General features: G+C 41.5%; 1 protein-coding gene across 3 annotated transcripts in view; it reads right to left on the bottom strand.

The window, feature by feature from the left end:
• PRKG1 (protein kinase cGMP-dependent 1) overlaps positions 1 to 12585 on the bottom strand; it is a 1363231-nt gene that overhangs the window by 227681 nt on the left and 1122965 nt on the right. For all 3 annotated transcript variants that reach the window (NM_001082042.2, XM_008269904.4, XM_070056974.1), the window contains 1 exon segment: positions 1117 to 1194. In NM_001082042.2, coding sequence (NP_001075511.1) covers positions 1117 to 1194 — 78 coding nt within the window.

The following is a 12585-nucleotide window of genomic DNA, read 5'->3' as shown; positions in this document are numbered from 1 at the left end:
GAAAAGTAATGATAATAGGAAAAATATATACCACTGGTGTAAATATTGACATGTGTTTACATGTGTTTATTCTCAACTCAAAATCAATTCAAAGAGGATTATCTAAGATGTGATATAACAAGACTTGGAGTTTTTCACATATCCTGATTAGTATAGTTTTGTAAATCACTCTCCTGTAAGATACTAGATTTAGTCACTTTGTTAATTTTGAAGAAATAAATTTACTTCATTTTTAAAATGACAATTATAAAAATAAAACCTTCACATAAATCTTTTTCTACCTACATTTCCTTCCTCATCTCTTCCTATATTTAATATGCACAAAGATAGAAATGCTTTGTAAGAATACCTTGCAATTTTAAATTAAGTTCAAGTCACAGGTTATAGTGCAGTGACATAAATGCAAAAATTTTATGGCTTTACTGTTAAAATAAATTCAAAATGCATTTAAAAATTTAATCTTAGAGCATTAATCTAGGTAAGTTTCCATTTTATAATTCTCTTTTTTTCTTAGTTTTGAAATACAATTCATAACAGATTCATACTTGAAAAATTAAAATAATATAAGGAATAAAATATGATTTTTATTCAAATCCACTTTACACCACTTCCACTTTAATCTACCCCTTTTAGTAGCTTGAGTATTCATTCATGATTTCTCCATAAAGCTACAATAAGACATGAATATTATTGCCCTCATGGTGTTCCACAGTTTGCCTAAGGCCACTCAAGTGAGTCAAGTGTCACCGTGACTTTCAACTTGGGCCGCCTGATTTCAAATCCAGATGTTTCACTGCAGCCATCTTATTGCTCCTCATGTGTGGATGGATTTTTTTTAAGTGACCTTAGTATCATTTGCATGATTTTAATTGTGGACATCTTCCAATTCATGCAGACACATCAATGGCATCTAGTATTATGATCATTACACTACAGCTTAATTACTGATCTTCAAAAATCACTGTTCTTCCTCCTGCATCATTTCTCAGGAGATCTATCTTTAAATATTTCGGCCAGTGTCAGAAGAGGGAAAGACCAAGACAGTGAGAGAGGGCAGAGCTGCTCCTGCAGGATCCCCTCCTACATCCATCACTCTCTCATGCCACCAAAGCTTACCTTTCCTTTGCTGATGATAAAGAAGGTGTCTCCTCTTGCACCTTGTCTGATAATATATTCCCCATTTTCATAGTGGGTCTGAAATACAGAAACAATACCAGAAAAAATTAAGGAAGGAGTCATTTACCAAACAGTTAAACCTTTTCAAATATCAACTCCAGGTATGCATTTATCCAGGTGGAATTTTACCCAAACTCAGAAACCATGATGGCTTCAGAATGAACAACAGACAATAAACACCATAATGACAAAGATGTCACATCTGTAATGCTCATGGTAAAAATTAGTTTTTTGCTAACCATGGTTATCCTATTGTGCTACAGAACATTAGAAGTTATTCCTCATATTCATTTACGCTTCTATACTTATTTGCCATCCTGTCTCCATCCCTTCTTCCCTCATACCCCTCCCAGGTGCTAATAACCACCACTCTATTCTCCCCTTGAGATCAATTTTTTAGCTACCACGTATATGAGGGACAGCCTGCATTATTTGTTTTTCTGTACCTGACTTATTTGACTAAACAATACCCTCCAATCCCATCCATGTTATTGCAAATGGCAGCATTTCACACTTTATGAATAAATAGTATTTCCTTGTATGTATAAACCATCATTATCCATTCATCCATTGATGAACACCTATGTTGCCTATTTCCAAAAAGACAGTATGGAGAATTTTTAATATTCCTAACATCAAGAGATGATAAATGCATAAAGTGATGGATAAGTCATTTATGCTGATCACATGTATGGATGAATCATACTATACTCCATAAATATGCAAATCAATCTGCATCAATTAAAAACAAATATATTTTAAAATAAATAATAAAACATCTTAATGTCACTTTCTGGGTTATTATATTTATAACTCTAAATTCATTCATTTCAATTGCTCGAGGAAAATATTCTTTCCCATAAACTGAGGATGAAATAAAACAATACGATGGCTAAGGAAACTTGTTGTTTATTATTTTGTCATTCTGCATTTGGTTGGGTTTAGTACTCTCATCTAATACCTTCCTTAGAAATTACTGTGGTATCTAGAGATCTTTATTTGAAATTGTATTGATTTTTAGTGTGGGTTAGTTGGCCCTAGATACTTTTTAGGGCACTATTTCATGCTTTAATGTCCTTGCTGGAGTAATTTAGATTTGGCCCTGTCAAACAGAATGTCTTAATTTTATAGGTTGAATTCTGGTCCAGCATCTGTAAGCTCATAAACCACTAAATGCAAATGAGGTGTCAGGTAAGGCTGCGAAAAGCTTATCACAGTCAACGGTCAGTACTCTAACTCAGACCTCCCCACAAGGTCCATTCCCAGGGGGAAGATTATTCCTCCATAAGGACAGGCGGCAGAAAGCATACTGTTAGGTGAGGAGGAGAAACAATGTGATGGCACCACCTGGCCCTGGCCCTGGCCCTCTCTGAAACTCAGTAGTAGAGCAAGTCTTGGGACAGAAAGCATGACCCAGCACATTGCTTGGGAAAGAGACTTCATGGTTTACACACAACGTCCCTTAGGCCAATAGCTGGTTATTCATCTTTGTACGTCAGTACCACTCTTCTTAGCAGTTTATTTACTCCTAATACTTGACACTGAAAATATGCATTATTTTCTTTATATAGTTAGAAAGATTACTGGCTACCCAGTCTGTTATTTTTTTCACTCAATAGTAAATAAATATCCCAGTAACTAGACTTTTTTAAATAAAAAACTTCTTCCCAATTCTCCTCTCTCAATCTCAACCAACAAAGAGTCTGGAATGTACCTTTCAAGACATTTTTTCCTATGTTGTAAATGCACCACTTGTTTCAAACCAGGCTTTAAAAAAAAAAATGAGATGCACTTTTCATGAACTTTTTGACTTTTTGAATGCCCTCATCTACAATGATTTCAAAATATTTTTCAGCAAAGTAAACTATATTAATTTCATTTTTGTGAACTATTGAAGTCTTTTCATATATCCATACAACTACTTTCAAATAAAATGACAATTATAGAATATACATTCTTAAACTGGTTTATTCCATTTAACAAGGCATTAATGTTCGTCAGATCTCATTGCATTTGAATGGGAAGATCTTTGTAACATGCAGATTTGAAACACAATATTACAATAGTCCACTTTCATTTATTCATTCAAGAAAAATTTTTTTAAACTTTTTTTCTTTTCATTTGACAGGCAGAGATATAGATAATGAGAGAGAGAGACAGAGAGAAAGGTTTCCTTCCATTGGTCCACCCCCCAAATGGCCACTACGGCCGGCACGCTGCACCAATCCGAAGCCAGGAGCCAGGTGCCTCCTCTTGGTCTCCCACACAGGTGCAGGGCCCAAGCACCTGGGCCATCCTCCACTGCCTTTCCGGGCCACAGCAGAGAGCCGGACTGGAAGAGGAGCAACCGGGACTAGAACCCGGCACCCATATGGGATGCTGGAGCCACAGGTTGAGGTTTAACCAAGTGAGCCATGGCGCTGGCTCCCTCAAAAAACTCTTAAGTCCCTCTGAGTCAGGCCTTCTTATAGGCACTGATAACAAAAGATAAATCAGAATTTCACAATAGAACCACCTAGGACATCCTCAATGATGAAAACACTCTCTGCCTCCACTGTCCAGTAGAGTAGCAACTAGCTACACAGGGCTCTGCAACACCAGAAATCTACCCACTGTGACCGTGACAGAGACACTGACTGTGCAACCTTCAAGAATTTTCATTAATTTGAATTTAAATGATCACACCCAGCTAGTAGCTGCTGAATTGGATACCCCAGGTAGTAGCTAAAACTGCTAAGAGTTGTCATTTGCAGCAACTGGGCAAGGGGAAGGGGAGGAGGAGCTTATTTCCCACTCCTGATGTTTGTTTCTGTGCAAATGGAACTCAGTAAAACCAGGACCTCCTCTTAGTCCTTCTTTCTCAGGGTGCGCCCGCGGAGACCATACGACTTCTCTGATGCTTTGGGAAGTGATCAGTCAGGTGTGTTCACTTCAGCTTCTCATCTCTTCCTGGTGTTGTCCACTGCTTCTCCACACCACAGTGGAGTCCTCCCCAGTCTGGGCATCTGTGACGAGGGAGGTAAATCTGCCCAACTGGAGAGTTAGGTTTAGAAAGTTCATTTGGATCCTACATCTAAGTTACATCCTCTACCCTGGAATTTCAATATTTTAGCCTCACTTATCTTTTTATAAAATTATCTATTTATTGTATTTGAAAGGCAGAGAGAGGCCGGCGCAGCGGCTCACTAGGCTAATCCTCCGCCTTGCGGCACCGGCACACCGGGTTCTAGTCCCGGTCGTGGCGCAGCATTCTGTCCTGGTTGCCCCTCTTCCAGGCCAGCTCTCTGCTGTGGCCTGGGAGTGCAGTGGAGGATGGCTCAAGTGCTTGGGCCCTGCACCCCATGGGAGACCAGGAGAAGTACCTGGCTCCTGCCATCGGATCAGCGTGGATCAACGGCAAAGGAAGACCTTTCTCTCTGTCTCTCTCTCACTGTCCACTCTGCCTGTCAAAAAAAAAGAAAAAAAAAGGCAGAGAGAGAGAAAGAGAGAGAGAGAGAAACACATGCCAGGAGCTTAATCTGACTCTGACATGGGTGGTGGGGACTCAGGTACTTGAGCCATCACTGTGGCCTCCTAGAGTGTGCATTAGAAGGAAGCTGGAATTGGGAGCAGAGCTGGGACTAGAACTCACGCATTCCAATATGGGATTTGAGCATCCCAAAGAATGTCTTAAATGCTTTGCCAAATATCCACGCTAGGCTCACTTATCTTATACTTTGTCTTGTTTCTCACATGGTTCCCAATGGAAGACTGTGCAAAAATCCCACAGTAACCCTGTAAGCACACTGCTCCATTCTATGTAAGTATAGAGTGATAAGAGCCTAGACTGGGGGGAAGGAACTCTTCGCAAGGCTTCTGCTTCATGGAGGATTCTAGAGCCCCACTGAGGATGGGGGAGGCTTCCCTGGGTGTCCAGCCGCAGACAACCCTCCCAGCAAAGAGAATAAGCAGCTCTTGTGGACACACATTACTGGGAAATTAGAAGCACTTTGGATGAAGTAGAAAAATGCTACTAAAAAGCACTAAAGTTTGAAGAATTCTCAGCCCATCTGGGCTCACGCCCTTCATTATTTCCATTTAAAAAGCAGATCCTTACACATGTGATAGTTTTCTCCTTTCAGAAAGCAAAATTATTTGTAAAATATATTTATAAATATAACGGGAAAGGTGTCTTCACTTCAGTGCCAATGAGGTTTTAAGATGGTTAATTCTTCTATGTAGGAAGCCGTCTTGCAGAACTAGTTCTGCCCTGGAATGTTTAGCAGCATCCCTGGTCTCTACTGCTGGAAGCCAGGAGCACTTGGACCACATTTGTGGAAACCATCAGTATCTCCAGACATTGTCAATTACCCTGCTGGGGCAAAACTTCCTTTATTCGAGATTGACTGTTCATAAATGTTTCATATTTGTAATCTCTTCATTTTATTTTTATTATTTTTAAGATGAATTTATTTGTTTGACAGGCAGAGTTATGGAGAGAAAGGGAGACAGAGATCTTCCATCTGCTGATTCACTCTCCAAATAGCTGCAACACCCAGGAGCTGGGCCGGACTAAAACCAAGAGCCTGGAACTCTATTCTGGTCTCTCCTATGGGTAGCAAGGGCTCAGACACTTCGGCCATCTTCCCCTCTGCTTTCCTAAGCAGGGGGCTGGATCAGAAGTGGAGCACCTAGGACTGCAATTGGCACTTCTATGGGCTGCCTATGTTGCAGACAGTGGCTTAACACACTGAGTCATGATGCCAGCCCCTAATGTCTTCATTTTAGGGAGTTGAACGTTTGGCAGGAATATCTGAACATGATTGAGTCATTTAATTCACAGAAGTTACCTAATCACCTTTCTAATGTCATCTGACAGAGATTTTTGTACCTCAGCACCCATAATTGCCATATCAATTATCTCAGTTTACCCACACAGGCACTCACGGAGCATATTTCCATGCTGCATAAACTCATAAAACCCCAGAGTCCAGTGAGGAGCCTATGGGATAGAGGCCAAAGGCATTCCAGGTTAGAAGAGGTAATTTTGATAGTGTCATAACACTAGGACTATAATGACTGTGCTATCCTGAAATGTTCGATTGTACCTGAGGGGAAGATGATCACGCATGCTAATTCTTTGAGAGACTGTCTAATTATGTTAACCAAATGCCAGCAGTTTCACTATTTTTGGAAGGTCACTTTGCAGCTCTGCCATTTTCTTATTTCAAATTAAATCACAGAAATATATAGAACTTAGGATGAGAAGAAACCTTAGTAATTCATTTCCTCTGAAAGGTTTCCAGAGTTAGCAGGACAAAAGCCAATTTTCCTAAGATGACCTACAAGACCCTGCATAGTCTGCTCAGAGCCACTGTTTCTAACCTTTGCTGATTCTCCCGTACTTGGCTCCCATACTGGTCCTCTTAGGTTGGTTCCGCAACTACGCTGCCTATGTACTCCCACTGCTGTTCCCTGCTGCATCATCTTACATCTTAACATCTTGTTTCTCTTTCAGATCTTCACTTCCCCTGAGCTGGCTTACCAGCACTCACCCCCACCCCTGCCTCCACCCTCACCCACCCTGGTAACTTAGAGCTCTCTGTTCCATAATCTATTTCATTGCCCTTTTCTTCTGAGTTTACAATAGGCTACTTTTATGATTATTTCTCAGATTTTCCAAGATTGTAGTTATTTGTCCACTGGTATAATTATTTCCCACCAGATGTTAAGTGTCATGAAGGCAAGGATTGTGTCTGATTTTTGGTCATTGTAATATCCACAGTACCCATCCCAGTGTTGGCACAGAATAGAGACTCAAAACATATTAGTTACTTGAATGAGGTAGGCTTCCTTTATTCCTATCTTTAGCATTGCCCCATCACTCCACTAAAAAGGCTTTTACCAACCATACTGGGCCAACCCCAATTTTCTCCTACTTTCTCTATTATTACTCTCCTCTCCAGGACAAAATCATATCTCAAATTTTCACCATATGCTCCTACACGGTCTCCCTGATTTTTGCCCACCCACCACAGCCTGTACCATCCTATTTAGTCTTGCTGCAACCTTTCAAAGAGCGATTGAAATCATTTTACTGCCTAAAATCTTCCAATGTTGTCTTGCAGTCATCAAAACCATAAGCAACTTAATGTGGCCTAAAAAGCTCCCTGTATCCTAGCCCCTGCCTCTCCATCCTCATCCTCCCCCACTTCACTTCACTCATACTATTTCAGACATGCTGGTGGGCTTGCTTTCTGTGCTTTGTACTCATCAGGCTGGATCCCTGCCGAGACTTGGCATTTAGCATGCCCCCCATCTACAATATTGCTCCCGGAGATCTTAATTATTTTGTGCTTAGCAGTGGCGTCTCAAATAGCTCTCCTTACTACCTGAATCATTACATTTCCCCTACCTTGAAGGTTCTATCAGGACCTTGCCTCCACTGAGCTGCCCATTTATAGTTGAATGCCTGAGACTTCTTTTTTTTTTTTTTTTTTTTTTTTTTGACAGGCAGAGTGGACAGTGAGAGAGAGAGACAGAGAGAGAAAGGTCTTCCTTTGCCGCTGGTTCACCCTCCAATGGCCGCCGCTGCAGCCGGCGCACCGCGCTGATCCTGGCAGGAGCCAGGAGCCAGGTGCTTTTCCTGGTCTCCCATGGGGTGCAGGGCCCAAGCACCTGGGCCATCCTCCACTGCACTCCCTGGCCATAGCAGAGAGCTGGCCTGGAAGAGGGGCAACCGGGACAGAATCCGGCGCCCCAACCGGGACTAGAACCCGGTGTGCCGGCGCCGCAAGGTGGAGGATTAGCCTATTGAGCCGCGGCGCCGGCTTGAGACTTCTATGTAATTCAGGATGACACCCGCTAGAGAAGACAGACACTGGGGGATAGTAGGTACAGATACATAGATATAGATACAGAAATATGGCCTAAGCCTCATCCTCACCAGCTATCAGATCCTAAGGACACACAATTCAGCTGGGCCTAAACAAGTTGCTTGAGCTAATTTTTATCAGCTCCTGCACTGCTGAACACACTAGGTGTAAAAGTTGTCAGGGCAAGAATTACTGGGATGTGGTAAGCTTAACTCAGAAAATTAATTTGACTAACACCCAGATGTACTATGTCAATACCTGGCTAAGACTCAGAATCTCCACCTTTTAGCCTTTTAGGAAGTTTGGAGTTGACATAAAAGCACTAAGATTCTTTGCAATAAGCCCAAATATAGCACCTTAAGGAAACAGGAATTGTGACCACAACGAACAGAAAATACTAGCAGTATTGGCAGTTTTGCATTCTCGGGTGGCATAAGGGATAAAAGAAAGCTTACAGTTCCATATGGTACTATGTTTCTACATTTTTTGCTCAGTTCAACTCATTAAAATATCATTAGGAGCCCATGTTGTGGTGCAGTGGGTTGGGCCACTGCCTGCGATGCTGGCATCCCATATGAGCAGTGGTTCGGGTTCCAGCTGCTCCACTTCAAATCCAGCTCCCTACTAATGTACCTGGGAAAGCAGCAAAAGATCACTCAAGTTCTTGGACCCCTGCCATCCACATGGGCAACCTGGATGGAGTTCCACGCTCCCGGCTTCAGACTGACCCAGCCCTGGCCCATCTCTGTCCATTGCAGTACATGGAAAATGTCTCCCTCTCTCTCTAACTTCTGCCTTTCAGGTAAATAAGTCTTTGTGGGTAAAAAGGTATCATTAAATCTCTATAGTTGACTGTAAACAACTTGAGTTTTTTTAATGGAATATAAAACATCAAATCACACATTATAAAGATAATTATAATCTTATCAAGTTCAACTTGTGTGTGAATACTTTAAAAGAAGAGTTATTCATTTGAAAAGTAGAGTGACAGAGAGGAAGAGAAACAAAGAGGCAAAGATCTTCCATCCATTGGATCACTCCCCAAACAACTACAATGGCTGTGGCATTGCCAGGAGCACAAAACACCACTCAAATTTCTCATGTGTGCACCGGGGGCCCAAAGCACATGAGGCATCTTCCACTGCCTTCTCGGGCATATCAGCAGGGAGCTGGATTGGAAGTGGAGCAGCCGAGACATGAACTGGTGCTCTGCTATGAGAGGCTGCTGCACAACACTGGCCCCATGTGTGTGAATACTTACACGAGAACTAGATTCCAGTATAAAACGTATTCCAAACGATCATAATACTATCTTGACAAAATAAGCACTTTTCTTTCTTTACAAAAGCTGTAAAACCTTCAGGAGAGTGAAGTAGCCGCTTTTACATCAAATTACTGCTAGGAAGTTTGCTATCAATATTAACTTGTATTGGATGTTTTTCATGTTTTGATTTATTTTTGAAAAGGTATGGATAGGTTGAAGGCATTGATCCTATAATCATCATGTAGGTAAACAATGCTTTGATGCAGTTCATCCCTTCACTTTTCATCTCAGTCTCATTTTCTCCCTTCAAATCCCTGCCTCCAGCTTTCCTGAATTCTAACAAAATGCAATCATTTCTATTTACATTTCTGTATATCCAAATGCCTAATTTTCCACACCAACATTTAGCACTTCTCACAGTGCAAAAAAAACTATTCAGGCTTTTGTATAACTGATAGGGAATGCTGGCTTCCTTCTCTGCATCTCCAACATTCTTGACTTCTTTGGAGGACAGATCACATCATTATCCTTTAAGCCTTCTGAAAACCCTCAGAGTTTATGACTCAAAGACAGCTGGTGACCCAGCAGTAGCTGCCTGGACTGACGGCATCCTTCCCCTGAATCCCAGACAAAGGATGGGAAAACCCAAGCTGAAATTCCACAAATGCTTGGATTTTGTTTGATGTCTCACTGAGCTCTTCAATGACATCATTCTCCAAATGGATTTTCAATGTCTGCTTTTCCTTTCAGAGAATTCAAATGTGAACACAGTCATATAACATAATGACGAAAAGAGCTATCAAGGCAACACACAAAATGACAGAAATCTCCAAAAGCAACAGTTCGTTGCAGACCTATTCATTTCACAACAAAATAAAACTGTTTATAGAGTAAATGAGCAAGCATTCCCATTCCACGTAATTAAGCTATAACTCAAATTTAACTATTTTATCTATAAAAGCAATTAGCCTCAGCAGAATTTGGAAGCTGTTTGTTCTGACAGATTATGAAATGTGTCAAAAGGAAGCATGCAATTCAGTGTTTCAGAGTCACCATCTGAAGGATAAATATGTTTTGAAACTCCAACCAAAATAAATAGAGCACTCACAAAGGCAAAAAAAAAAAAAAAAAAAAAAAGCAAAGATTAATCACAGCTTCTCATGAACCCTATCCTGAGATTAGTGGAGCAAGTCGTAACTATGTAAAATTCACTCAATATTTTACTTTGTTAGGATTTTCAAATGAACACTTCACATTTCTCCTTGAGACTGTGCTATTTAGTTTAAAGGACATCTTGAATCATTGAGGACAATAACAGGAAAATAGAGAAGATTCAGATTACACAAGGGAGAATAGGGCTCCTACCACTGTGAGGATATTTTGTTTCTGTCTAGACTGGTTTGCGAGAGGTCTCAGATCTGAAGTTAGAGAATCATTTATGACTCTTCCCTCTGTTTCATTTCACAATGTGCTATGCAATCACTCTGACAGAATACAGTGAGGCAGGACTGTTTCTCAAGAACTAGGAGACAAAGAAAGAAAAGTTGCTTTTCAAATTCTGAATTACTCTATTAACAGGAGCTGATACCAAATGAGATACACAAAATATTTAATAGCTAACATGTAAGGTCCTTAACCAATCAGAAGGGACATGGTCTGCAACAGAGTCCTGGATGTCTTCCCCATCGGGGGCAGGTTTGGAGACCCCAGGAACCAGCTGCTCGAGCAGTCGTGAGGCTCCCGGTAACAGCTCTTTACTAATTGGTCTGGGAGTATTTCAATGAGTTAGCAACTGCAAACCTACCGACTAGAAGCCCAGAATGCTTCTCCACTGTGACAACCCTCAACAGTCTCTGCTTTACACAGATTTTAAATTCCCAAATTCAAGACGAATGTCACTACAGGCATGGTAGTTGTAGTGACACAATCAAGAAGTGACCATAATTGTAGCTGGGTGTTCACAAAACTGGAAAAGAGACTGTCTCCATGGTCAGAGGTCCTGTCTGGGAAGAGGCAAGTAGCTAAACAGGTGTAGTGAACACACCTAAGGAACCCCACACACAGCAGCACAACAGATAAGGCCCACGGGGTCACTGTTCCAGCACATCGTCCCATCAGTCCTCCTCTTCTAGAAGCTGTTAGAGACGCATGCAGGGGGAGACAAGCCTCTCAACCCTTTTCTGTCTTCATTCACATCCTAAAGACAGGCTCCCTCCGCACGGCCAGGAATGGGCTGGTGGCCTGCAAGCATCTTTCTCCTCCACCCTACCTGCAGGTCACTAAGGCAGGCTGTGTAACCATGGAAAATCACCCCAAGGCCCCCACCTGGAGCATTTTATGAACTCTTGGTGTGACTTGGGAGAAAAATGGCTCCATCCTTTTCAGTGTATTTGTACAAGGATGAGAACAGCATCCTGCCCTGGTGATTGGGGGGAAGTCAGTGATCCACAGATCTGAGGGTTAAGGAGTTTTTGGTTAGTAGAGAGGTGTGTTGTCACCAGACACCATGTATCAAACTTGGCTACTTGAATGACGTATACTTTCAAGAGGTCCCCTTCTCTTGTCCTTAAATAAACAGCACTGCTAGCTAACTTTCTCTTCAAAGTGTTTGCTTCCCTGGTGACCAACATCAAGAGGGCGGGACTCTGAACTCAAGGCGTGTGCATCACAGTCACCTTTTTGGATGAGATATGTGCACACAAAGAAGTACTGGGTTGTCTTCAAGTCTATATATCAGTATCCGTCGCTACTAAGTATATTACATTGAAAGAGTGCTGAAAATACGCTGAGTATAAATGCAAGATCTAGTTTTTCTTCCTAGGATGAAGCCCAGATCTGAAGAACAGAAAATTCCAACAATGTGGCACTTCCCCAGCAACCATACTCACAGATAATGACCTGCCCTCCACAAACTGCCCTCAACCTCCTACACCCACAGGCTGCATCAGGTTCTCTGCAGGTCCCCACTGCTAAAAAGAAAAGCCAGGACCTTTGTCATCAGAACATCCGGGAGAGCTATTACTTATGCAGTGGACATATGTCCAATTGAACCAGTGATGTGAGCACAGATTTTGGGAACATGGTTACTGTGGAAACCCTGCTGGTGAACTTATTTGCATATAAGCAGGACCACAGGGTTTGAGGCTCCATTTCTACATGTTTATTTTTCTATTTTGTGCAGTGGAAAAAACAGGAATTGTTTTTAAAAGAAATACCACTTGATTTTCCTGAACACAGCATGGCGAAATATTTCATAACTATAATACTAAACTTTGACACTCCAATGGTAAC

Source organism: Oryctolagus cuniculus, chromosome 15 (assembly GCF_964237555.1).
Source record: "Oryctolagus cuniculus chromosome 15, mOryCun1.1, whole genome shotgun sequence".
In the NCBI taxonomy this organism is placed as follows: Eukaryota; Metazoa; Chordata; class Mammalia; order Lagomorpha; family Leporidae; genus Oryctolagus; species Oryctolagus cuniculus.
Note: the sequence above shows the minus strand (reverse complement) of the source record. Positions and strands in the feature narration are given on the sequence as shown.